Raw genomic sequence first — 27,391 nt, 5'->3', positions numbered from 1 at the left:
GTTGGAAGTTGTATGGGTCCTGGCCACCGCATCACACATAGCTCTTCTACATAGCAAGGAACATACTCAGCTCCTCAATCGAAACTAGAAGAAGCAGCATGTACAGCATCTGTGCTGCCCAGAACATCAGCACACAGCTGTATTGTAGTTAATGCCACTGCCATTTAAGCAGTCTGTTTTTTCCTCTTTTCTGGTTCATTTTATACTACTGTGCTCATTTGATTCTTATTTTGTTTCCAGATTGCAAAGAACCAGCATTGTTTCTACAGAGATTTGTGCATCTTTCCCATTTAGTCACTGTTCTGCTTCCAGGTGCCCATTTCCTGCCTATGAACAAGCCAAACATGGCACTTCAAAATCAACAATGGCAGCTTAAGAATAATTGTGTATTTCTAAGAGATGTACATAAGGTTGATCACAGGCTGACATCCCTTGATGGATACTACTCTGGAGGCTGCTTGGACTTCACTCCCAAGGCTTTTGCTTACAGAGGGTCACCAGAGTCTGGGAACAAAACTAGAGAAGAACGTTCCCAGTGCAAACACTGTTACTGACACAGCAGTCCTTGTGCTGATCCAAGTGCTAAGTCCACCATCTCTTCTTCCTCATCTCTAAAGTCATCTCTTGTCTTCCACCTTAAGAACTGTGAGACCCACAGATGATGCAGGATTCTCCAAGCTGGCATATGGCATTTTTTATTCCATAATGAAAGTGCAAGCCCACCCTCTCCTCCAAAAGGCCTTCTCAGCTTCACTTGGATATTTTGTCATTTACATATCCAAAAAAGTGCAGGAGTCCCAAAAAGAAATATATTTTAGTGTTACCAAATGCAGATGTTAACAATTTTTCTCATGAGGCTTTGAAGATATGACACAGTCTCAGTTACCAATTGCTGACATATAATTAGAGTAAAAAAGAATTAAATGAAAACTCAGCTGCTTTCCGTAAACTGATTTCCCAGTTTTACAATAGTAGTGCATTAGGGCCATAGAGTCCCACATGAGAGTGAAAGGAGAAATAGCAACAGGAATCACAAAATGAAAGACAAAATTTACATCTAAGATGGTAAATGCGCTTAAGAAATTATAATGGTACTATTTCTAAAATATTGTCCATCTGCTATATGTGTTATTGCTTACAGTGTGCCAAGCAGAGCATTACAACTGGTTAACAAGGGAATCAGAGCTGGAACTCAAGCCCTGGGGAAGTTCCTATTTTTTAGTGCTTGTAGCCTAAAATCTGTTTATCTGAACATCTGCTTCATTAAGAGATATTGTGATGCTTTTCCATAGCAGCAACAAAGGGCTTCAGAAAGCATTTTGCTATCTTTTTTTCCCTGCCCATATCCCAAACCCCATTCAGAATTTCTCTACTACAGATCTACATCTCAGTGTGCATTGTTGGCTTTCATTGTGTTACCAATGAACAACAGCAATATTGTGCTCCAAGGAAGCATTATGGAGAGCAGACTGATGATTTCTGTTTTTAAAGTAACAAGCCATTTTATTGTTGCTTCTGTTGTTGTGAGAGACCTTAAACTGGAATAAAAGAGAAGATCTGCAAATAATCTGCAATTAACAAGATATTGTCAGTGCCCTTGCTCAGAATCAAGTTGAAAAGGCTGAATTCCAGACACGGTTATGGAGTCCTGTGCTCCACTGAAGAGCATCTGTGCAACAGAAGTAGAATTCTAAGCCATCCCTCAATCGGGATTGGAAACTCTACTTTTTCAATATTTCCTCCTTCCTCCAAGTCTTTGCTAAAAACTTATATTGCACATCCCCTTTTAAAAGACAGGCCTGCTAGCTTTATCCTCCTTAGTTGTTATTCCAATAATTTTTCTTATTAATCTTGCTTATTGCTTAATTTGCCTTTAATTTTCTACTTGGTGACCTCCTGCTCCATTGTTATATTGTGAAGCCTGGCCAATGACTGCAGTATTTTTAGGACAATACTATAGATGCTCAGTCTTCACAAGACTAGATTATTCAGTTACATTTAAATATAATACCCGGAACAGACAAAGTAGATTGCAGCCAAGGCTGACCTCCCAAGAAAAAATAAAACAGTGATTGCTTAGGAAAGAGCTAGGATTATCCAATGGAAGAGTGAACAAAGTGAACCAGACCCTGCAAATGAAAGCACACATGTTGGCAACACCCCTAATTTCATTTCCCTGTCATTATGAAGCACCTAACATACTGGGAACCTGAATTTATGGCTGCAGTTTCCAAATGGTACAGAAGTAAAAACATTCATCTAGACAGAAATGTAGATTTCACTGGTATAATTCACATATATTTGCTTATCTTTCAGCAGACATGACTTGCTGGAGTAATATGAGTGAGTGTTGCACTTTGCAGACTGATCATAAAAGTAAAGCAAGACGTATCTTTAGCCAGCACTTACCATCAACTTTTCCTTTAATAACACTTGGCAGACACTCAGTCAGCCTCCCCATACTTTGATGCAGTTTGTGCTGAGATCTGCCAGTCAGCCAAAAATTAAATGGTGTGGACTCAGCCCCAACATTCTCTCTGTGTTCCTACAGGGTCACAGAGAAATACTCAGTGATGAAGAAAAGACGTGAAAGAGCATCAGCCATTCCCTAATGCTTACCTATCTCCCTTTGCAACTAGGTGGAAGATCAAAAAATCAGGCAGCTTAGCTTCATAACAAGTCATCTAACTATCAGAGCCAGATATTCAACTTGTTTATGCTCAAGAACTCTTTAGACAGTGAAGATGTGAGACAGACTGTTATAAATGAAAACCCAGACTGAAAGAAGACCAAGTTCCCACAAATTTATGATTCCCCAACAAGAATCTTCGGGACCTTAAAGTCAGTACAATTTTTTTCCCCAAAATTTTCTTTGATAACAATAGAATTTTAAATAGTTTTTCTAGTTTTTGCCTGAATTTATTCTTTTCAACACCCGCTTTCCATAATCTGTGTATTTAGTAAGCTGTAAAAAGTGCGTTCAATGACACATTGATCTGCAGAAAAGATCTCTGTGAACTACTATCACCAGTTCTTCTGCCAACTGACATCCTAAAGAATGAAACCCCCAGTGCTTAAAGCAGCTTATCAAAGGGCAAAGCTTTCTTTTTTTTCCAATCAGAATTTTTAATGCTTGTATTGGTACTCTTCTCTACTGCTGCTTTTCACATCACAACCCAAATGAAACTATCCAGGCACTTTGTCCTTCCTTCACCCCCTGCTAGGGCACAAACAGGAGAGACATTTCAGAGATTTTTCCATTGTCTTCACAGAATCTCACAAATGCTTCACTAGCTTGTCTATCCCACTGAGATGTTTTGCTCTACTGCCCATTCCTGCAGTAGAGCCAAATGCAGCAGGAGGCAAAGTAGAGAGCAGAAAATAAGCAGAAGAGAGTATAGCATGAATATCAGTAAGAGCTTACAAGCAGGAAATGCTCCTAATTCATGGGATACTTTGTGAAGACTGGTGGAATTTAAATGTGGGTAGCATATGAATGTTGGTAGGAAAGATGTGTCTGTAGGTGTTTTTACAGACTTTCCGAAAGGTCCTTTATCCAGAGATCTGTAGGAGTAACTCCGACAAGTAATGACCGTGGAAACATAAAGCACTTGAGTTGGCAAGGACCCTTAAAGGCCACATAGTCCAACTCCTCTGCAGTTAACAGGGATACCTACAGCTCTATCAGGTGCTCAGATCCCCTTCTAGACTGATCTCGAATATCTCCATGGATGAGGCATCCACCACTTCTGTGGGCAACCTGTTCCAGCGCTTCATCACCCTTAGTGTAATAAACCATTTCTTCCTCTTTGTCCAGCCAAAAATTCCCATCTTTTAGTTTGTAGCCATTTCCTCTTGTCCTGTCACACAAACCCTGCTTTCTTAGAGCTCCCTTTTAGATACCGAAAGCTCTCTCTTGTGTTTCCCTGAAGTCTTCTCTATTCTGAACAGCCCCTGCTCTCTCAGCTTGTCAAGACCCTTTGCCTGGCACAGCTGATATGTGAGGTCCCAGTGAGCAAAGAAGCCATGTTCATAGAATCACATGTTGCTGTGTTACAGCCAAGGACAGCAAGGTTTTGCCCTTACATAAACTCACAGTACTTAGAATTTTTCATCCATACCTTTATTCCCAACAATATCATTTGCATGCATGTCTTCTCTCTTCTATTGCATGGTTTGGCAAACAAGAAAAACATCTTTTAATGTGTCCTGAGAGGAACAGTACAGCTGCAAAGACAATTGCAGAGGCTAGTGGTCTGGGGGGGTTGCCAGGAGCCCTCTGGTGACACACCTGGGTCACCTCACAGCAGCCACTGCTAAAGCAGGAAAGTGCCCAGCTGGGTTATTGTGGAGTTGATGCATAGAGCTGACAGGCAAAGTTAGCCTGTGGAGGGACTGCAGCTGGAGCAACACTAGAAGGAAAGATGACATGAGATCCATGCTGGCAACAGAATGCAATAGGCAGGACTCCAACTGGCCATTTGCAGTACAAGGTTTCCTGAGCAAGAAAGGCAGTTTTGTATTTGCATGGGCATCTGCTCTCTCTGTCCAAGGCCAGAGGCATTTAAAGAGCAATATTCCAGAGTAGACATAGGTAAATGTTTATGTCACTAGGCTATGATTTTTCCAAAAGGAACTCTATAAGGACATTATGAAAAGGTTGGAAAAGGCCACTTAGATCCTTTAGTCCAACTAGCAGCTCATCCTCACAATGCCCACTAAACATGTCCCTCAGTGCCATATCTACCCTGTTCTTGAACACCTCCTAGGATGGTGGCTCCAGCACCTCCCTTGACAGACTGTTCCTATGCATTACTACTCCTGAGAGTAATTTTTTTTCCTAAGCCGTGCAGTAAGGACAGGCTGGGGAAGTCATGTATTGTGTTAATCATATCACTGGCTCATGTACAACTCTATACCAAAAAACATCTGTGCTGTGACCATGCTAGTCCAGGTGGAGAGTTCTGACTCATCCTGGTAGACGAGAACTCAAACAATAATGAAAAAAAATAGAAAACAATACCAAAGTCCCCATCTACCAAAACATTTGGAGTTGAACAGAGTGAAGTACCATAAGTACTCTAGATGATAGTCACATAATGGTAGAGGAATGAATTAAATGGTCCAGTAGCCCACTCCATCTCTAATCTCTGTGACTATATGAGATATATCACAGAAGGTTTTTAGAGCCAATAATATTCATAGACAAGGTACCTTTTATTAGACCAGAAACGCAAAATAAATAAATAAATAAATAAAAATTGAAAGGTGTGTTAAAAAAGAAAAACAAAAACACAATAGCTGTGCCCATAGATCGATTTGTTTAGAATTATTTTTTTCCTTTTTCCCAGGCATTTGGTTAAAAGTAGTTCACCAGAAAAGGCTTTAAGAAATGTCTCATACAATGGAGATGCACAAAAAGCACTTTGCTGCTTCACTGAAACGCTTAACATAAATTTAAACGTGATCATTTTTCAGATGAACAGTTTCTGTCTTCGTAATGAATAAAAAATTGTGTAGAGAAGAAGAATAAAAAAAATCACTATATAAAAAAGTATTCCAATCAGAAACCAAGTGTTCTGATGTAGTAGCCAAGGGCACTGGATACATACGTTTTTTGCAGCCTATGGCTACATTTCCCATTTATTTTAAGTTTGCTTGGCAAAAACATGGAAAAAAAAAAAAGATAAGAATAAGTTATGACATAAAGCATCTCCCCTGCTGGTAACACCTGCTGGTTTAGACACCCAGATATGTTTGCTTATGAAAGCGACATGTTTTTCACTGGTGCAACTTGAATGCTGACTCATGCTTAAGGAAGAACAGGATATTACATTTTCAATAATAAATAAGGATCTCATCGGTTTAAACCTCCCAGAGCTTTCATAGAATATCCCAAATTGGAAGGGACTTGTAAGGATCATTAAGTGAAATTCCTATTTGTTTCTTGGTGACATCACACAGGGTCTAGATCTAGAGAAGACGATTCCCCCAGTCCCAATGGCAGCAGCAATGAAGACAGACTGGTCCTCTAGGACTTGGCCCCTCTCTTCCTGCATCCTCCTTTGTTCTTGCAGTAGCATTCTGATGTGAATCTAGCCTAACCCCATGCCCAGCATGTCCCAGAATGGCAAAAGAAGCTTTTGCTTTGACCCTGGCTACCATAGTTCTGAACATGATAAAACATTAGGAACTACTTAATCATTACAGACTCACCTTATCACTGAACAGCACAGAGAAATCAGAAACTAGGCACTTTAACAAATGCCAGCTTAGTCACGTTTCACTTCTTCTATTTAGCAGACCTGAGTATTATTATTTCTTACAATGAGGTAGTTGAGAACATCTGTCATGTATTTGACTTTTAAGGTTATAATCATTTGGTGAAACATTAAATGAAAACTGCAGTGATTCAGTGTAGTTGAATAATGAATATAATATTAATCCTCACTCAGCCTTTAATGAAACAAGCACACACACACTCACTCACATGCACTTTTGATTCCCCTGCTTGATTTTTCAAAATCTTTTCCTTATGCCAGTCATTATTTTAATACAGCAACAGCAGAATGCTTCTGTCTCTTTTCAATACAGCTGCACAATCATTCCTTATCACCATCTTGCAATGAAGAGATTTCTGTTTCCCAGAAAACCAGTGTATTTTTCAATCAAGGCAGCCTTTTGTTAGGTTATAGGTACAAGACAGAAGGAAAGGCCTCATGAAAAGTATCTGTGAGGTCTGTTTTCCACCATTAGAGGTTATACCTGGAAATGAAATAGATCCCGCATACCAGGTCAGGCTGGATATATGGGAAACAATATTATTCAAGTGAACTGGGACCCTGTGATGCATCTGGTGCCAGTGACAAACACCAGAGAGGAGTATCAGGTCAGCAGCAATTTATTCGATGAAATCTATCAAAAGGATTGTCAGAAAACCCTTTTCCCCACACTTCTATCTATTAAGGGAGAGTTACATTTTTTTTCTTACTTCTCTGTCCCCTGTAATTTGCTATTACCATCTTTCTAAGTTCTTCACTGGCTCATAAACTACAAACCACTAACACTGTCAAAGAATTGTAGAACAGCTTAGGACCTTAAAGACCATCAAGCTCCAGCTCCCCTGCCATAGGCAAGACTGCCCCTACTATCAGTCCTGAGGGGCCCTTCTAACATGGCTCTGAACAACTCCAGGGATGGGGCATCCACAGCTTCTCTGGGCAACCTGACGTCACCTTGTCACCAAGATTATTTTTGTAGCTTCAGTAACAACGCACCTTCTAAAACTCAGTGGTTTATACCCTGTTGCCCATAAGACCCTGGCAAGTCAGAAGGTTGTTTCTCCAGAATCAAAGTGAAAAACAAAGCAGACTTGTTTTTCTTAAGTAGACATAAATTTGTACACCTCTCTCTTCATCTCCAGGGAATGGTTCTAGATTAAAATGTTGAAATATAAGCGTTAACAGCTAGAAGATCTTCTAGTAAGCAAATAAGAATCTTCCATCCACCAAGGATGGATTCAGTTGGCTAAATGTAGCTCTCTATCTGCACCTCAAGGTCTTGAGCCATTCTAGTGCCCCAAAGGCAGCCTTTGCTGAGCCTCCTTCAAAATCAGGCACCTACTTACTGTGAGTAGTAGCACTTACCTGTAGGTGCCAATTTCTCTTACTGATTTAAAGGAAGCCGAGGATGATACCAATGGTGTCTAAAGCAATGTGAGATTAGATCTACATGAAGTGACTGGATATAACAGGGATCAAAGAGCAGCTCCTTGTCCCACCCAAAGCAGTTTGTGTCCCACACAGAACTGAAGGCAGCCAGTGGAGAGTTGCTGCATATTCCTCACCTATGCAGTACATTCATGATTCATTCTTAGCTCAGTTATCTGCACAACACAATCTGCCCCCGGGCATAAATAAACACACTTGTCTCATTGGAGAACAATGGGAATGACAAATGCACACAAAGCCAACCATCATTCTGTCAACGGCCCTTTTGTAACAGCATCAATATTTTAAGCATTTACCTTGGCTCCATTATGGAACATGTGCCTTTTTCTTTGTTTTCTCAAACAAAACCAAACCAACAACTTTTTATTCTTTTTAATCTGCCAAAAAAGTATGCTGTAGATTCAGGCAAGTTGACTGCTTGCATACAAACTGAAGAGTTTGATATCCTCAGAAATAGCCCTGCACAGCTCCAGAGACCATTGACAGGCTGTGCTCAAAAGGTGACTAGAATAAAAAGAAAACCAAGCAGGAACATTTCCAAAGTGCAGAACTGCTGCTGAAGTTATTCATAAACCCACAAGGCAGCTGAGATAGCCAGGTTATCAGGAATTACCTGGCCTGTTGTTCACATATCACAGCCAAATCTGTGCTGTTGGGTAGATGTTAGCTACTAATAGTTACTAATAACAAAGAGCTCAGCTGCAGGATTTAGCAGATTGTGCAAACCGAGGCCTCTTGAAGCTCTGTCCTCCAGCAGACAAGACAGACAACTGATGGGCCAAGGGCAAGAACAGCTGAGGAACCTGGACAATTGATGAAACCAGCAAGTGAGATATGGCCTACCTTTTTCTATCCATCTGCAGCTTATACAGCCTACCTTCTAGTTGCTGCTGTTTTTTTTTTTTTGCTTGTTTGTTTTCCTGTAGTTGTTTTTATAACGCCTATAATAATAACGCAACTTGTCAGGAAAATGAAGTCTGTGGCACATTTTGTGTATTGGAAGACTTAACAGTCATGAGTCAGAGCAAAGTGTGGGACAGGTAAATCTGATAGAAGATAAAAGTATGAGATGACTTTTTAGGAGCAGATAAATGTGTCCCTGACCCACATACAGAGAAAAAGCATAAGCAGCACTGCAGAGACTTCTGGGAAGTAGGAACTGAATGGAAAATTTCTATCTGCTGCTTTTGTTTATGATTTAAGCCCTTCAGAGCTCCACTCAAGTGGCTGCCTAAGAGGTAATGGGGTCAGAACTTCTACTAAGGGTCGGATTAGCCAACTTTCTTTCTTTCTGGCCTTGAGCCAGTTCTGGGAAAAGGGCTGTCCTCAAATCTGATGCAGGTTGGAGCTTGTCATCCCTTACGCTTTGGAGATCTTAATTCTACCTGGAGACTTCACGGCAGTCTCTTTCCAGAACTGCAAGGCCAGTTTAACACCTTAAGTCTTGTCCCTGGTGCCCTTTTCCACTAAGCATCTTGACATTCTAACAAACTTGTATTTTGCTTCATTATTCCCACACAGGTGCTGTACCAACAACAATTAGTACCTGTAACTTTCTTCTTCAGTAATCAGAATGCCCTTGGGCAGAAAATTAAGAGATTTCTAAAAGATTTCCCTGGAGTTAGGAATAATCATTTGTGGTGGAGCTTTTTTGTGACTTTTAAAAATCATTATTATTATTTGGGGGTGTACATTGCTTTGTTTTGTTTTCAAAACAGCTGAAATGATAGGAACAACCTTATAGTGATGTGCAGTGTTTGGGGTATATTCAGCAAAAACATAGTGGCATTCTTTGACATGTTTTAGCCACAAGTATTGAGAATCTGTGAAAAGGCAAGCTGAAGGACACAGCCATCAAACACCAACTCATTAACTGGAAGTGCAGACTGGAAAGATCTTAGAAGCACTTTTTAACTGTGGCATTTAGGTTACTACATTATGTCTACTGACAAGAAGAAATGGCAGGAATGTAAAAGAAAGTGAAGCATTCACTCTCTTCCAGTCTTCTGTTACCAGTTTTACAAACCAGATCATCAAAGAGAAAAATGTATATATATCAAGGAAACAGTCTTTGACATGTTCAAGGACATGCAAATGTTAATAGCTCCTGGTGCCCATTTCCTGATACACTAGTGGGCACTCATTGCATGCTACAGTTTCATAAAAATAGAAAAGGAGAGAAATAGAAATTGAAATGAAAATAAGAGTTGCAATGAAAAAAGGACATCTTTGCTGCTGATACATCCTTCTTGGAAATGTTTTCTAAATGAAACTTTCTTCTCAGTCCTCCACATCCTGTCTTGTTATGGGTATTTCCTATCCCTGCTCCCAAAGCAGCTACTGAGTAAGGAAAGAATTTTCCAGGTGTCAAAGAATTCAAGGAGGATTTTTTTTTAATCAATTTTGCCTACTTCTCCAATCTCCAAAATTTCAAGGAGCTCAAAACTTCTTCTTCTAAGAAAGTCTGGACTACTAGGGGTTTTGGTTTTTTTGTAAAGTAGAATGTGAGAACATCATGGTGAGAGCCTCTAGAGCATCAGAACGTCTTCAAATGTCAGAAAGACCTTGACACCCCAGCAAATCCATACATTAAGCAAATAAATATATAGACTAAATTTTCAAGCTGTGTCTCAGGTAAGAAAAGATCACACTGGGGAACACAGCTATCTTCATTGTGTTTTACTGTCAGCAAAATTCAGTTTGCCTCTCCTTCATTCCAGTCCTACTTAAATGACTGAGATGAATTCAGCATCTGCCTCCTGCAGGAACATTTTCCAGATTACCTCTGTATGAGGAGGCTTTTCCCAGCTGTCAGACAAGGTCATCCTCCCTCTTCAAGCAGTTCCATTTCTTTACTCATGCGTATATCTTTGGTTGACTATAGAAGGTTCTCTCCTTCTTGGGGTGACCATGGGGTAGGAGGCAGACAGTCATCCTGGATCATTTGCCATCTGCAGAGCATTTGAATTGCAACTGTGTTGTCTGCTTTTATAGGATCACATAGGTCAACATTTTAAGATATTAATAGAGAGATAAGAGAGGTACTTTTCAGCATTTTCTAAATCACTTAGCACCCTTTTTAAATGAAAGAAAATTAGTCATCAAGGTGCTTTGTACACTCCATTCAGTGCTATCGTGTCAAAATGCCCTTTAATAGCCAAACTGCATTTTGTCTTAGACAAAGTATATATATATATTTACATAATTTATATATATATATTCTTTCTGTGAGAAAAGTGTAGCTCAGTGGTTATTTAAATAACTGAGGCTTCTTGATTCTAAACAGCTCTGTAAGTCAGGAGGAGGCAAATAGAGGCAAACTCTTCATACAACATTTCCCTTTCAAAAAAAAAAAAAAAAAAAAAGAGCTAAGCTAAACCTTTCCAATTTCTCCACCATCATAATCACACCAGGCAATATATGTGGTCCTCCTTAGTCTCTCTCATGGAACTTTGCACTTAATTCATCTCATATGTCATCTTACTTCCATTGTAGACCTTTGTCTGTGGAGGACAGTTCTGTAATACAGCACAGCTGCTCCCTTTCCTACTTTCCCACTAAAAAAGAAAATTCTTTGGGAACCACATCACAGACAAAACATAATAATTAGGAATATAAAGGCATTGCCATTAGAAGCACCATGAGCACATCCTCCCCATTACATCCTCCCTATCACATAATAACCATTTTTCCTTTGTGGTTTCCTCCCAGCAGCAAATCTATGGCTTAAAAATAGGGAATATAAGTCTTTCCTGACACCTGAGATGACTACAGATTGTCCCAAAGTAAAAGATTAGGTTAATTAAGCTTTTGTTTTCTTTCTCTAAGTGGAGATTTTGGATCAAAACTACCTCCATTCGTCTGGGAAAAAAAAGAAAAAAAAAAAAAAAGAAAAGAAAAAAAAAGATTAAGAAGGGCATAATATTTTTGCACTACTAAAACTATTAAGAAAAACAGTCATTGATTTTCACCAGCCTGATAAGATCTGTTCTTTTCACGCTTGCCCTAACCACCACCAACAACAGTGGCCAGTGTGACTGCTAAAGGCAGGGAGCGCTCATCTGAAATTCTCTTCCATGGATTTTTATGAATCTTCTGCTTTTCTGCCTCACAAACTGGATGCTACACACATTTCCTGCAATAATATGATGGGGGGGAAAAAAAAAAAAAAAAAAAAAAGGAAAAAAAAATAAAAAGATTCAAGGAAACTCACTGTGCTGTTTCAGATAAACAAGCTTAAATGTAACATTATGTAGAGGAGTCCTACTGAGATTTGCTTCCAGGTGATTAGCAATGATATAAAATCCTATATTCCTAATCAGGACAGGAAAGGATGTAAAGGATAGAGAATTTGTGCTCAATTCCTCTTCAGGGCTTCATTTCAACCCTTTGACTTCACTAGTTCCTCCTCTGATGCAACCTACAGCTCTGTATATGCAAAGAGCAAAGCATGTAATCAAATTCATTATGTTTTATTTGTTGGTAGTCTTTAAAGATGACTTATCTTCCCTTGCCAGACATTTTCTAATTGTTTTTCTACTTTTCTGCTTTAAGGAGAAGCTGCGTTCTGCTTTTTTAGACTTTTTTTTTTTTTCCAGGCTGCACATACTTTTGCTTTTTAGACTGATACTTATCACTCTGTGCTTATCTTGTAAAAATAATCCATTCCCAATCCTTGTAGCTATTAATTCTTTCATCTTTTTTTCCCCTTTGCTTCACCTGCCATGCAATGCTACGTGGTTTATATCATTATTGTGCTATTATTTGCCTCGAATATGCTTCGCTCTGTTGAATGAATTGTTTTTGACAGTTGAACAAAGAAAAGATGGTAATTCAAGGAGCCTATCTGTAGAAAGTGCCATTAAACAAGAACAAGAATGTCTGTGCAATTTACCCTACCTGAAGATGCATGGTAAAAACTGGATATTATCACACTGATGAAGCCATCAGGACTGGGGAGTCATGGACTAGGTTGTTTTATCTGCTTATCAACCAGTTGGAAACTGCTACATTATTTCTGCGTAGGGCTCTGAAGAATGAAGATGAAGTCAGTGAAAATGCAGTGGGTACAATTGTAGGGAGACATCCCCACAGAGTACAGGCTCACTGGGGCTGGATGATACCCCTGGAGTTCATTTAATGCAACCACTCAGTATGTGAGTGGGTCGCTCACATACAGCCCTGTTCTGTTCCAATGCTTGACCACCATGATGATAACAAAAAGAAAAAATAAAAAGATTCCTAATGTTAAAATGGTATTTCACTTATTTCAATCTGTGCCTATTGCCTGTTGTGCTGACACTGGGGACCACTGAGAGTTACCTGGCTTCATCACCTACATTCCCTCCCTTCAGGTACCAACACTAATAAAATCCTCCTGAGAGTCCTCAACTCCAAGATAAGCTGTTCCAGGTATTACAGCCTTTTCTCATGTAACATACTCCAATTCCTTAACTGCTTTCATGGCTCTCCATTGGATTCTCTCCAGTCGTCCTTGTGTCTCTTGTGCTCAGGAGCCGCAGAAAAGTGTTGATAACACAGCAGTGTTTCAGTTGCTGCTGAGCAGTAGCTATGCAGAGACTAGGATGTTTCAACTCAACATAGAACTGAGGGAAAGAAAGAAGGAGACACTTCTGGGCAGGGCTGTTGTAATAGGCCAGGAGGAAATGGTTTCAAACTAAACGAGGGGAGATTTAGAGTGGATATAAGAAGAAAGTATTTTTTACAATACAGGGAAACATCACTAATACAAGACAAATATGTTCTTTTGGACTCTTCTGCCAAGAAGATAGAATCTATTGCTTTTCCAGCACCCACCAATCTATCTGAACATAGATGAAGCATTTCAAGAACTGGATAATTACCTAAAGTGGTCAGCTATTGCATTTTTCTGTTTCCCAATGGAATGAAAAGTGTGTATTTGTTGCCAGTCAGAACAGTAATCAATAAGTAACGGAGAAGTAATTTGTCTGATGACATCTACTGGATGCCAGTTTCTCAGCACCTCTATTAATAAAAGTCATGTATCCATGCCAAGACACTTGAGATGACATTGAGCTTTGAAGTCATAGCACTGACTATGAAATATTCTGAAATGACGTCTTAATCAATGAGATTCCAGGTCAGATTTGCCTTTCATTTCCATTAGATATACTTCACAGCAACTGCACTAACTCCCAGAGTCAACATTGCTGAAGGCAAGAGCTTAGTTTAAGTAACAGAGATTAACACCTTGCAAATTACTAGCAAGACTCAGGGTGAACAAGTATCTCTCCATTGAAGGCAAATAACTCACCCTGAAAGTCAACACAGCTAGAACAACATTCTTCAGAATGGACTGATCCTTAAAGCAGTTCATTCACTTTTTACAGAATCCAATTCTGTTTAAGCCATGTGTATCTTCCAAATGCAAAGTGATCTAGAGGCAGATCAGCAGTACTGCTGCCTCTGAAAGCTCTCTCAAAATGCATAGACATACATTATGCCTATGCCCTCTATAAAGGATATATTTCCATAGCTCCAGTGAAGGCAAGATTGAGGCTACAAGCTCATAATGTAGACATATGAGTGTGCTAAACTGTATGTGACAGCACCCATTAACAGTCTGTTAGACAACAGGTGATGCAATTCAAAGTGAAGCAAGCAGATGGAGCACAACATCCTCCCAGCATATCCCCAGAATCTCTGGGGAGCTCTACTTCTATTCTATTTTGATTTGAAAAAAAATCAATTAGCTAATAAAAATTAAGAAAGAACAAGAGAGATGTTAAATGCAGCTTTAAAGACAGTGTTCTAACATGACCACCTTGGTAATGAAGTTTCAGAATGTTTGCTTTGGTAGCCCTGAAGCCAAGAGGACCTGGAAACATGCAGCAAAGCACACCATTTGTTTATTTATTTTATACACATAGAAACATCATGTTCATTTCTGAACAATTTTCTTATTCCAGAATATAATTCCATAACTGTTTAGATATAGAGATACGTTAGGATATAAAGGGCAATAATAGAAAATGAGCCTTATAGTTGACATCTAATATATAATACAACTTGTGCTTTAGTCAACCAAGCACCTACAATAAAACGTCCCTTCTTTCAGTTTAGTGAAGCTTCACTTTCATCAGTGAGCAATAAACACCGCCCATTCCTGAAAATAAGACTTGGATTTCATGCATATATTTTCAGTTGTCAACTCACTCAGTCCCATGAGAAATGGAAAAGAATTGTGAAGTTCTGATATCTGCCTAAGTCCTCTGCCCAAACCTCCATGTGATGTTGGAGTTGTTCCCATCTGCTTGTTTACTTAAACAAGGAGCTAACTTTCTTTTTCCTTATTACTAAACTGAATGAAAGGAAGGAATTTCAGTGGGAGTGCAAGACAGCAATATGAAAGTGAAAATCCCTGCAGATGTATACGTGTAATTTGCTGAACCATTTTTTGCTGTTTCTATTGGGAGAAAAAAATGACTTTAGAAACACTGAAGTTTTGTTTCCATGTTTCCCAAATAATCTCTTGAGTTCCTTACATGAGGCATTTCATTTTTAACAGCTTTCAAAATGCAGCTTTTGAGGTTTCATTTTGAAGCCATACTTCCCACTCAAAAGTAGATCTAAATTTAAAGAGCAGAAGAAAACCAGAAGGCTTTTACAGCCCATTCAAATGAAACAAAACATTTCAACACAAGTATGATGATCATGAAAATATTTCTTCCTTTAAAAAAACCCAAAGAAATTGAACACCTCACTTTGTTTTAACCATAAAGTTGCAAGCAAGTAACCTATTTTGTCTCCCTAATTCCTTTCCTCTCAAAGATGAAGAGCTACATACTTTTGTTAGGCATGGTTGTATATATTTAAAACTTAGGGGCTGGAAATACTGTGTATTTCTGGCAGGTGCTGAATCCACTCAGCAATAAAATATCCTGGTATGCAAGGGTTTTTCCAAACTACTGTCTTGGTGCTAACCAGAACTAAGATGAAAAGGCAGGGAATTGATTTTCTGAGAACAGAGCAAAAAGGACTGAAACATCTGCAAATCATTTGGATGCAATGAGCATTACTGTTGTTTTTTATTGTCTCAGAAGAACTCTGATTTTGACATACTAGCAATGAAACATGATAGCTGTACAAACAAAATATCCACAAATATAAGAACATACCTACTTATGGCAAATGTCCATTGAGCCTTTTGTCTTCAGTATTACCTCAGCTGATATTTAGTCCATCGATTCATTACCCGCTCAGAAAGCATTTTTGGCAACTTCCCTTCTGTTGTCATCATATTATCCCTAAAATAGGGAAGTATCACTAAAAATTGAAGTGCTTCAATAAAGACACTTTATGACAAGTTTTCACAAACTATAGACATCTAAGTAACTCGTGTATCTAACTGCAACTAAAGAGAAAATATTTAGGAAAGTTTAGTAAGTTGGAGGAATTTCTCCCTTAACTCACTTTGAAAATGAATCCTGCAGTGACAGATCCAATTAGAGATTAAATGATAGATGTGGAAATGAAGACATTTTGTTCTTTAGTCTTGTAGTTTCAGATATTTGAAATGTGATAAACAACACAATACCAAAGCTATTCGTACTATGATCTTTCTTCATCAAGACGTGCAATTACACACAGACAAGCAAGAAGAGGTGGTGATTCTGCTCCAGGAATGCATTAACTGCAGTACTTCTGTGAGCACTGGAGCCTCACTTCCATGTTTTGTGTGCATTTGACTTGCATAAAACCTGACACAGATTTACACTGAGTTGGAATATTAAAAAGGTCTGCTCTGTTTCCTTCATATCTTGAGTCTGGGATCTCTGATACCTAATATCATTGCAGCTCAGATTGTAGACTTGATCTCGCATGGAATAATTAATAATTAAATAATTATTAATTAAAGACTTCAGCTTGGTGCCCATTTCCACAGAATCTTTTCTAACTTCTTCATGCTTGCTATTTGTCACCTTCAACCAATTTATCTGAAACTGGGCAGTAGTTTACAAACCATTACACACAGACACAGTTGTATGCCTTGTTATGAATCAGGAAAGCAATTTAAATAATAACAATAACAAATAAAGACCACAGGTATCCAAATAAGAATACTTTCAGAGCAAGGAAAACTGGAAGAAGAAAACTATCACACTGATGTGAGACTTCTGTCACACCCCAATGAAACTGCAAAACAGGAAGGCAGTACTGTTGGCTTGGCAGAGTTCTGGTAAATCCAAACTTGTTCTCTGTGACTAGAAGAAAAGACTATAAATAAAAACAGACTCCATTTCTTATTCTACTTAAGCAATTCTAATCATAAATAAGAGATGCTTATTTTGTCAACTGCCTTGAAGAAACTTGGGGATTTTCTTGGTAGACATAGAACCCATAAGGGCTGGAAAAGACCAACTATCAACCCACCCCACCATACCCACTATATCCCTTAATGCCATATCTCTGGTGTTCTTGAACATCTCCTAAGATGGTAACTCCACCACTTCCTAAAGAAACAATAGCTAAGTATATGAATAAAGGACATGTCATGTGAAATTCTTTTTAACAGAGTTGGGATTAGAAACTCCAATATCCCTAACCATTTCAAGATGTTAGAAAAGCAGGTCCTGAAAAAAGTCAAAAAAACCTAAACATAAAGTTGTTTTAAGCTTAGCAACTGAGCTTGAGACCTCCAGCAGTATAACAGATAAAAACGGTTTACATAGGCCAGTAAAGTCCCTGTGGCACAGTTCAATACAATTGGAAATGTATGACAGTGGAAGGCCTAGCATAACAGAAAGGTGCTATAAAGGAAGTTTGCTCACCTGTATCAGAACAGTCAAGACTCACAAGGGAAAACTTCACCAGAGAAAGATCTTATCCTACTGACAGTCAGCCCTTAAATGGGGTCTAAGAGAGGTGCAGCCAGGCTCCACCTCTTCCACTGCACAGGTAAATTGCCTTCACCTGTGCTCCCAGGGCTGCTAGGATCCTTTCCCCCAGGTGCTCAATCAGTGGTTTAGGCCATGACTCAACAATTCCCATACAGTCCTGATCAAGAAAACAGGCCTTTCATAGCACTGCCCTGAATGGCAACCCTTATGCAGGAGTTTTTGATCTTGTTGTAGAAGAATACAGTGACAAAATTTCAAAAGAAGTAGGACATGAGAGAAATCAGCACTGCAGCCAACGTTACAAAAGGCATCGAGTTAATTTTTAATAAACTGTGAATGAATTACTCTTTCAAATTTTTTGTCATCATTCCAGTAACAATTCAGCTGTCCCATAATGGTTATGATTTCTGGAGAAAGCACAAGTTCAGTGTGCATTATCATGACCAATACAGAGCTCTCTGTGAGAGAGAGAAGTAACTCTCTAGTATGGAGAGGACTGCACAAACATCAACTATTCTGTCTACAAGCATAGTCATAAGAACTTTTTTTTTCATTTATAAGGTCAGAAAATAGTATTCTAAGAGGGGCAAAGAGATGTCCTATTCTATAATGGAAAATGTAAGAAATAATACATCACTGAAAGAAAACTCTGGTCCAGGAAAGTACCTGATTATCAGTGATATGGTCAAACCAAAAACTGGAGTTTAAATCAAGTTAACAGACAGACCCATCTGAACCTTCACCTGTTGCAGCCCATGCTGTGAAGCTGCCCTAATTACCAGGTGCTTCTTCATCGGTTAGTTAAGAACGATCTCTAGCCTGATCTGAAAATTCAACATATATGTAAAAAGAATTCACAGATCATTTTGCTCCCAGGATCTGTAGTTACTCCCATTTACACCCACTGAAAGATTCCCACTAACTCGCTGGCAGCAAAATAAAATGGGAATAAGAGCTCAGATTTAAAATGCCCATCATCCATGAAGCTATGATAGTGACTGTTGGGCTGGAAGTTTCCTTTAAAAACAGAGACAGTGGCTGGAGGGAAGCCAGAAACAAGTCCTGCCCCCCAACATCTCTGGACAGTGGTTTTACCGCAGTGATTAACTGCTTGTTACTGTGACAACTGGAGCTGGCCATTAGTTCTCAATTAACTTCATTTCCTCAATGGCACAGCAAAGGAAAGGAAGAAAGGGGAGGCTGGCAAAGGAATCAGTTAAAGAAGGAAAGATCTTCTTAGGTAACACGAGAATAATTTATATTTTCCAATGGTAACTTCCAGAAAGAAGTGAACCCTGTGAATCAGTACTTAATGATACCAGCATTTCCAAACTGCATGTTTATTTTTCATAGAAAGCATGAAAAAAAAAACAAAACTCCAGAAGAACTTTTAATCAATTCTCAGCAGAACCACAACTTTAAAGCACAGGCTTGTTTCATTTTGAAGAGTAAATAAATCTTAAGACATTGACATTTCCCTCAGTACAGAAATTCCCCGATCCACATAGTTCTGCTTTGAAACATTTCTGCCCCTTGTTCCTCTGCTCTTGCAAATGCAAATTAAAGTGTAGATTCAACTTTTGCTTTTGTTATTGCCTGGCGTGATAAAGTCTAACAGAAGAAACAAATAAAGGTAAACATATTTTATATCCAAAAAAGTTCACTTTACATTTCCTCTTACACACTTGCACCAAATCTGCCACATGCCTACACAGAGTCCTTCATGCGGCACCTCAAAGGGAGGTAAATTTGATGTGGGAACTTTCAAGTGTTGTTTTCAAAGTCAATCTCTGTTTCTTTTTGTGAAGGTACAGGCAAAAAATATAAATAAAAATCAGGGCGCTCTGATTCTTCACAACAGTCCTCTGTACAAAGACTTTTTCAGTACATCTCTGCACTTAAGAATTCCCTGCCACCAAGACAGGTTCATGTAGGGTCTCAATTTTGGCTGGTGCTGAGCACTGTTATCTAGTTTAGTGATGCACATAATTTCAAGCGCATCTGTAATCTCACTGCCAAAAGAAGGATTGTGCTGAAGTGTTTCTGAGGGCAGAATCAAGTACTGAACACCCAGCAAAACAAAGATGCCTTACTTTCTTCCTGAATAACTGCTTTGAGATTTATGAGTTAAGGGATATACTGTTTTTCTGGCAGCTATCCCGCCCCTGGCAATCTCCTCCTCTTGGAATTATAAGGAACTTGCACCTCAAAGGGACTCAAGCAGTTTAGATTATACCACAAAGATCTTGTATCCTTGTATCTTGTATCTTGTATCCTGAATTTCCCAACATTTACTGTGTTGTGAGAACAGACACAGAGCCAAAGGTGAGATGATCTTGTGTAGCCACACCTTCCACCATACAGTCATGGCCTCCAGGTAAAGGAGTGATCATGAGCTCAATCTACAAAGAACCAGGTTTAGCAAATTTCTGCTTTTCAAGGATTGGAGTGAAAATGAGCAGTTCCAAGCAGCAGCTGTTAGATCTGTTCATACTGCTATTTCCAGTGTCTTCAGGTCTGGAGGTAGCTGAGTTACTTAAAAACATGAAGAAAACAGATATGAAATATCCTTCAAGCTTCATTTTAAAGAATGACTTCAAACACTTTGAACATAAATAGACTCCTTCTTAATTAATTAATTATATTAATTTCTTCATATGAAAGATGCTCATGAAATGCATGAATTTGTTCTGGGGTTTTTAAAACTATGATTTGTCTGCCAGTTCAGTTTTCCAGAAATATATGGATTCAAAATAGCTTTGAAACAATTAGATGGTGGCCCACAACCTGATCAGAGCAGCTGACTACACATAAACAGCAAGATGAGAATGATTTAGTTTATGAATTGTAAGCTGAATAACTGACCAATCTGTTGTCTGAGTGGAAATAGTCATCCAGCGGGGAAGACAAGTCCTGAGATTGACCCCAAAAGTTCAGATTTGGGGTACTAAATCTACAAAAGGGACCTCTGAAATCAGTGGAAAGCTTTGATGTCTGCATCCCACAAGCCACACTATCAGCTTCCCTATGCTTCCCTTAGAGCTGCAATCTTCTACTACCCTACACAGATGTCCTGGTTTCAGACAAAACAACATTAATAGAACACCAATATCTTGGCTGTAACTAAGTGATGGAAGCACACCCAGAACCAGGCCAGGATACTCAGTGTGGAAGAGCTGCTGCCTTTTTAGTGTGGCAGAGGTGGGTGGAGTGGAGCCAGGATGGTTGGCCTGAATTAGGCCTACAATTATTCCATACCCTGTAATAACATGCAGAAGGCCATAAAGCTGTGGCAAGATGGGCTGGGAGCAGCTGCTCAGGGGTTGCTGGGCTGGGTTGGTAGGGAGTAAGACCTTGCATTGCTGTTGGCATGTCAGTCAGTGAGTAATTGCATTGTGTCTATACAGAGTGATATCACTGCATTTTTGTTTTGATTTTCCTGGGGAAACAAATCAGTCTCTGTTGTCAAGGTCTCTGGTCTTAGTCTGAGGCACTTCTCATGAAGAAGAGGCAGGATATTACAGAAGATGGACTTCAGGTCTGTTCTCAGGTGGCAAGGTTACTCTATTTCTTAAACTACATAATTTTCCTTTTCTCTCTAAGATTATGGAACTTCAGGACATAGGAAATGACTTCTTAGGTTTTTAAAATGGCGTGTAAATTTTAGCTAGAAATGCATCCAACAAAGCAATAAAGTGCTCTGTGTGAAATCTAAGTTTTTGGAGAGAGGGGTTTTATTTTCAGTTTTGTACTCTCTTTGCAAATACAAAATCTCATATAATAGTGGGAAATATTATTTGACAGTGAGCCAAAATGTACAGTATTGAGAGTCCACCTTCAGGTAAAATGTTTCTCACTTTTGGCATGCGATGATTTGGCAATGTAGTACCCCAGAAGAGCCTTGAGGCTCTGTGCATCCCCCTGTTTATTTTGGCTGCAGTTTTGGCCCAACCCAACCACTCTGAATTTCACGGCTTTGACCCTTCTCATTCCTCTCCCATCCCTCTGTTCTTGGAAAAGAAAAGGGAAGAACAGTGTATAGTGGTGAGACAAGGGAAATCCAGGCCAAGGACCATTATCAACATCAGTTTCAGCAACTGCCAGAATCAACTGGTGCACAGCGATGTGCCAGCCTACATTACACACGCTATAAAGACAGTCACACATCATTCTTCACACAGGCACTGCAGCAGGGATAGCTCCCCACTGGGACTCTTAAATTTATGTTTCAGCCACTGGCCAGTATCAGACTGTAATATAATTGGGCATTTGAGCTTCCACACACACGTGAGCCCATGGGGAAAGAGCTACAAATGTTACCTGGTGCCCCTTTCCCTTGCAGATCCTGGGCTGCTGAAATTCTACTCCTTCCATTTTATTCGGATAGTTTTATGCTATTTTTATGATGTCACAACACTTTATTACAAAAATATTCCTAAAGAAAGCTGATTCTAATAGCTCCCTCTCTGGTAGGAACATTATATTTTACCAGTTTTATGGCTCTTTAAATAAACATTGCATTGTACTTCTCCACTCCCCGTATCTCCTAACTGTTAATTACACTGAACTTCTCTTGACCTCATGCTCAGGAAGACTGAAAACATTTTATTTAACTAAGGATGACTTGCTCATCTCAGCAGTGCTAAGAAATCTGAAGTCATACTACAACCCTTCCTGCTGCTTTCATGTGTTTCATGTCTGGATGCAGAAGAACTGTATCACAAGTTTCTTAGCTAACACAGTTCTGCCAGAGCATGATTTCCTTGGACAAAGTCTGAGGAACACATACAAAGGCTCTAGAGAAGCTGATTCCTTTCCATCAAGTTGCTTGGGATTGGAGCTAATGCATCAAATAAATGAGATAATTTCTGAAGACAGGGGCTCAGTGTTTGGTTCTTGATAACAAAAATGTCCCTTATCACTCTGACCATGGGTGTCAGCAAATGCTGTGCAAGAGTGGGGAGACCACGGTGCACATCAACCACTTAAATATTGAGGATATCTGCCTTCTTGATTCTGATGCTAACCACACTGCCAGCGGTCAGGAGAGGGTCATAATGGCAACTCACATTCTTAATGAAGTTTTAAAAAGTGGGTGCAGTGCTCTCTTTCCTTGTCAATGCAAACATCTTGGACTCAATGATCTCTAAGGTCTTTTCCAACCTGAGTGATTCTATGATGCTATGATCTTGACTGCAATTACTCTTCAAGTCTGGTAGAGAGTGGCTTGTCACCTCCATACTCCAACTCCTTGAGGACTCAAATGAAGCCCATCAGGTGCCAGGGATGCGTCCAAGGCTCCTCAGGTGGCCTCAGACTTGATGTTCTTTTATGATGAAAAGGAATTTGTTCCCTCAGTGACTGCCAGTGAAAATTGGTCACCTCAGGGTGAGGGATGAGTCCAAGTGACTGTGCTGTGAGCCCTGACAATACCCTGAGAGACTCTTAAGCCCCAGGAGAGTGCCTGGTGTCACTTATCACTGTAACTAGGACAAAAGAGGGCTCCAAAATCACTGGGGCCTATAATTAAAGACATGCACAGTTCTATGAGGGGCCCTTTCTCTCCACACTAACAGCCGCAATAGCAGGTCTGACGCCAGATCAAACAGTAGTGATCTCTCCCCATGGCCACAACCCATCATCCCCACTTTCTCTATTTCCTCCTAAAATTGCTAAGAAAAGGTTTCCCCAAGGTTGTTAAGTTCATTTCCCATAAAACTGCACATCTTTGGTAGATATAATTGTGAGAGGGCCAACACCTACAGGATAGCTGTTCTATATAGATTTCTTGTTACTACTGATGCTTACGTATGTACCAAAGTGATATTTCACTTTCAGTATCCCAAAGGAATACATGAAACTTACTCATACCCTAATGCCAAACCCAATCTCTATATTACCCATAGGTGAAAACATTTCACTTCAGTTTACTACTGAAGAAGAAAAAGAGTAAACACATGTACAACTAGAGGTGGTTTAATCAGAGAAAAAAGAAAGCCCTGTGCATTAATGTAGAGCTTGAAAGGAGCATGGGAACAATGGGGAAGGTCCAGTAAATCAGGACGAGGAAAAGGGGGTAATATTTGAAACATGGGTGGGTGCTGTGTGGGCGGATGGCCCATGGTGATGCCCCCCAGCAACGGGCTGTGTGACATCACCAGGCAACGGACTGTGACTGCTTAGCCCTCACTGCTCATACTGGGGTGCTGGCTGAGCTTGCCTCAGTCTGGCTCGTTCCTGGACCGTGCTGAGCAGCTGTGCGAGGCTTCGAGGTCGAGCAAGTTCTTGGCTGTGCTGTGCTGGGTCGTGCCTGGGGCTGCTTGCAGCATCTCAGTGCCTGACCCCGCAGCATCGCATCTGTTTCCCTGGCCCTGTCTAGTGCAGGCAGCCGGGGCCCTACCGAGTGCACCTGCAGCAGCAGAGGTGAGTAGTGTGCGGGCAACTTGGTTCCCCAGGGCAGCCATGACAGCCCAGTCACAGGCTTGGGAGGGCTTCCTGCAGAGGATCTGCTGAGGACTTTTGCACCCCGGGACATCAAGTTGATTGTGATCTCTCTTTCTCCTGCAGAGTGTAACACCTCTGCTGCAGCTCCATTGGAGGAGAACAACTTGACATCCTCGGTTCTCCCAACCTGCTGCAGCAAGAAGATCATGGCTGCAGAAGAGGCATGGACATGTGCCGTTTGCCGCGATGTGCGACGGGACATTGCACATGCCATTCCGTGCAACCATATGTTCTGCCTCGGTTGCATTCATCGGTGGGCAACTCTGAGCGACAGTTGCCCACTGTGCCGGATGGCCATGAAGACCATCCGGGTCTCTGTGCGGGGAGACAACGAGTACGTGGAGTGCATCGTCTCCCCGCCTGCAGTGCCAGTGCCCATCAGCTTTGGCACCACCACCGACCCCAGCGGCACTGCGGCATCTGCTCCACCATCTGCACCACCGTCCCCTGAGCCCATGGCTGCGGAGCCAGAGAGAGTGGGCGGCCTCCTGCCAGAGGTCTGGGCAGCACTTTTCCGGGAGAGACGAACCATCCTCGACCCGGTGCTGCCCTGGCTGGAGCAGGAATTACGCCGCAACCAGGAGCTGGGCTGGTGGAAGATCAACTGGCTCAAGAGCATGATCCTGGCATTCCTGTGCCAGGTGGGGCCAGACAGGGACACACTGGTGCGGTGCACAGAACACGCCATTGGGCCCAGCACCGCACCGCTCATTGACGGCCTCGTCGCAACCATCGCGAGCCGGTGCAGCCAGGAGGCCTGGAGGCTGCTGGGCCTGGAAGACCCCAGTGCTGCTGAGGAGCAGGAGAATGGCCCCGCGGCCCTGTACGAGACCATCGCCCCCAGCGCTGCTCCCTCCTGCTGCTCTGCTTGTGCTGACACCGAGGAGCTCCACGGCACTTCTTCCAACAGTGCCCGTGGAGGAGGCTCTGCTGCAGAGCCGGATCCTGAGGCAGCCGGTCCCTCTGAGCAGGGCCCCAGCCACGGCCCCTCCACTCGCAGCCGGGGCAGGAAGCGCTCCGCTGGGAGGCCCCGGCGTCCCACCAAGAGGAGGGCCAGCAGCACCCAATGCGCTCCTCCACCCTGCAAGAGGCGGCACTCCCGGCGCCGCTAGCAGGGTTACCCTTGTTTCCAATAAAGGATAAAAACTGAGATGCATATGTTGTTCTTAGTGTCCTTTTCTCATGATGGTTCATCGTTTGCTTGCTTTGCCACACGAGAGCCAGTGCACTCAGTGCTCTCAGCACCCGGTGTGACTGAGGCACCATTAAACCATTCTCCTGGGCCATGTGCAGGGTGTGAGCTGCAGAGCCACCGTGAGTGGGATGATCCATGCAGTGGGTGAAGGCTGACGAAGTACCGGCAGGCAGAGCTGTTTTCAATAAGAGCCTATCTATGCTCTCAGGCAGAACGCTTGTTAGTTCCCAGTTCATGTGGCTTGCTCAATTGCAGCATGTTCACTCTGCCACAGTCTGATCTCTAGGTCTGTATCTGTGATGAGGACAGCAGGCCCACAGACTCACCAGCCCTAACAGGACGGGAAATGAGGAAAGGGAATGAAAGGCAATTAGGGGGGAAACAACAGTGGTGACCATCTGAGGAGGAAAACAATCTTAGTTTACAGATTACAACATAGAAAATGCAGTTTAGTAGGGACTGAAAGTAATCCGCCAAATACATGAGTTTCTGAAGATCAAAGTTCTTGCTCTCTTCAGCCAGTGAGCAAAGAGAACTACTCTCTTGACTTCCAGTCAGATTTATCTTTCCCGCAAACCGGAATACAGAAATCGAACTGTGAAGACTTCTGGGAGCATTTCTGGTGACATTTCTGGTGACACCAGAAGACTTCTGGTGTACATTTCAACACTCCTGAAATGGGTAAACGGAACTGCTGACAACCCACGGAACTGCAGCATTAGCTTTTAAACTCCCAGAGCAATACATGATGTTATCATGTGGAATACATATAACAAAAACCATAAAGTCACTACACAGTTGCAGGGATAAACTGTGCAATACTATCCACTAACCACACTGCCAGAATTCAGGAGGAGGGAGTAGTGCTCACTGTCCTTCTGAATAATCTTAAAAATGGATGCAGTGCTCTCTTTTCTTGTCAGTGCAGACATCTTGGACTCAGTGATCATTAAGGTCTTTTTAGCCCGAGTGATTCTGTGATTCTATGATGCTGACTGCCGTTACTCTTCAATTCTGGTAGAGAGTATTTTCTACTCTGGTAAAGGCTTTTCACCTCCATACTCCAATTCATCGAGGATGCAAATGAATCCCGTCAGGCCCCAGGGATGTGTCCCAGGCTCCTCAGCTGGACTCAGACTTGATCTTCTTTTATGTTGAGTGGGAATTTGTTCCCCTCAGTGATTGTCAGTGAAAAGTGAGTGAGGGATGAGCCCAAGCAACTGTGCTGTGAGCCCCGACAATACCCCGAGAGACTCTTAAGCCCCGGGAGAGTGCCTGGTGTCACTACTCTTGATTTGATAGGTGTCTCAGCCAGTGCTGGACCTAGCACAGGAGAAGGCTCCAGAAGCCCAGCCAGTGAGGCCTAAAATTGAGGACATGCAGAAGTGTAAGAGGGGCCCTTTCTCTCCACACCTGACACCCTCACTGGCAGGTCTCAAAACAGATCCAAGAGCAGTGATCTCTCTCCATAACCCCCAAACATCACCCCCACTTTCTCTCTTTCCTCCTAAAGTTGGTAACACAAGGTTTCCCCAAGTCTGTTAACTAACTCAAGGCTTCCTTTGATTTCCCATAACACTGCACAGCTTTCCTAGATGTACTTGTGGGAAGGCCAAAGACTACATGGCTTCCGTTCCATATAAATTTCTCTTTAAAGTTGATGTTTATGTGTGTACTGTGAGTGTTATTTCACCTTCAGCCATCCCAAAGGACTTCAGGAATCATACTCATACCCAAATTCAAAACCCAATCTATATATTACACATAGGTGAAAAAATTTCACTTCAGTTTACTACTGAAGAAGAAAAAGAGTAAACACATGTACAACTAGAGGTGGTTTAATCTTAGAAAAAAGAAAGTCCTGTACATTAATGAAGAGCTTAAAAGGAGCATGGGAACAATGGGAAAGGTCCAGCAAATCAGGACGAGGAAAAGGGGGTAATATTTGAAACATGGGTGGGTGCTGTGTGGGTGGATGGCCCATGGTGATGCCCCATAGCAACGGGCTGTGTGACATCACCAGGCAACGGACTGTGACTGCTTAGCCCTCACTGCTCATACTGGGGTGCTGGCTGAGCTTG

The 27,391-nt window shown here is 41.3% G+C and overlaps 1 protein-coding gene across 1 annotated transcript; it reads left to right on the top strand.

The window, feature by feature from the left end:
- Window positions 1-23,930: 23,930 nt before the first annotated feature.
- On the top strand, window positions 23,931-25,271 carry LOC107308742. The gene is made up of 2 exons (XM_015852819.2): window positions 23,931-24,034; window positions 24,179-25,271. The coding sequence occupies exon 2, from the start codon at window positions 24,262-24,264 to the stop codon at window positions 25,225-25,227; it is 966 nt and encodes a 321-aa protein (XP_015708305.1). The 5' UTR covers window positions 23,931-24,034; window positions 24,179-24,261; the 3' UTR covers window positions 25,228-25,271.
- Window positions 25,272-27,391: the final 2,120 nt, after the last annotated feature.

The sequence above is a fragment of the Coturnix japonica genome, chromosome 2 (assembly GCF_001577835.2).
Source record: "Coturnix japonica isolate 7356 chromosome 2, Coturnix japonica 2.1, whole genome shotgun sequence".
Classification (NCBI taxonomy): domain Eukaryota; kingdom Metazoa; phylum Chordata; class Aves; order Galliformes; family Phasianidae; genus Coturnix; species Coturnix japonica.
Note: the sequence above shows the minus strand (reverse complement) of the source record. Positions and strands in the feature narration are given on the sequence as shown.

Excerpts from the sequence above, each read along its gene's own strand:
- LOC107308742 (XM_015852819.2), top strand. The coding sequence starts at position 24,262 with ATGGCTGCAGAAGAGGCATGGACATGTGCCGTTTGCCGCGATGTGCGA.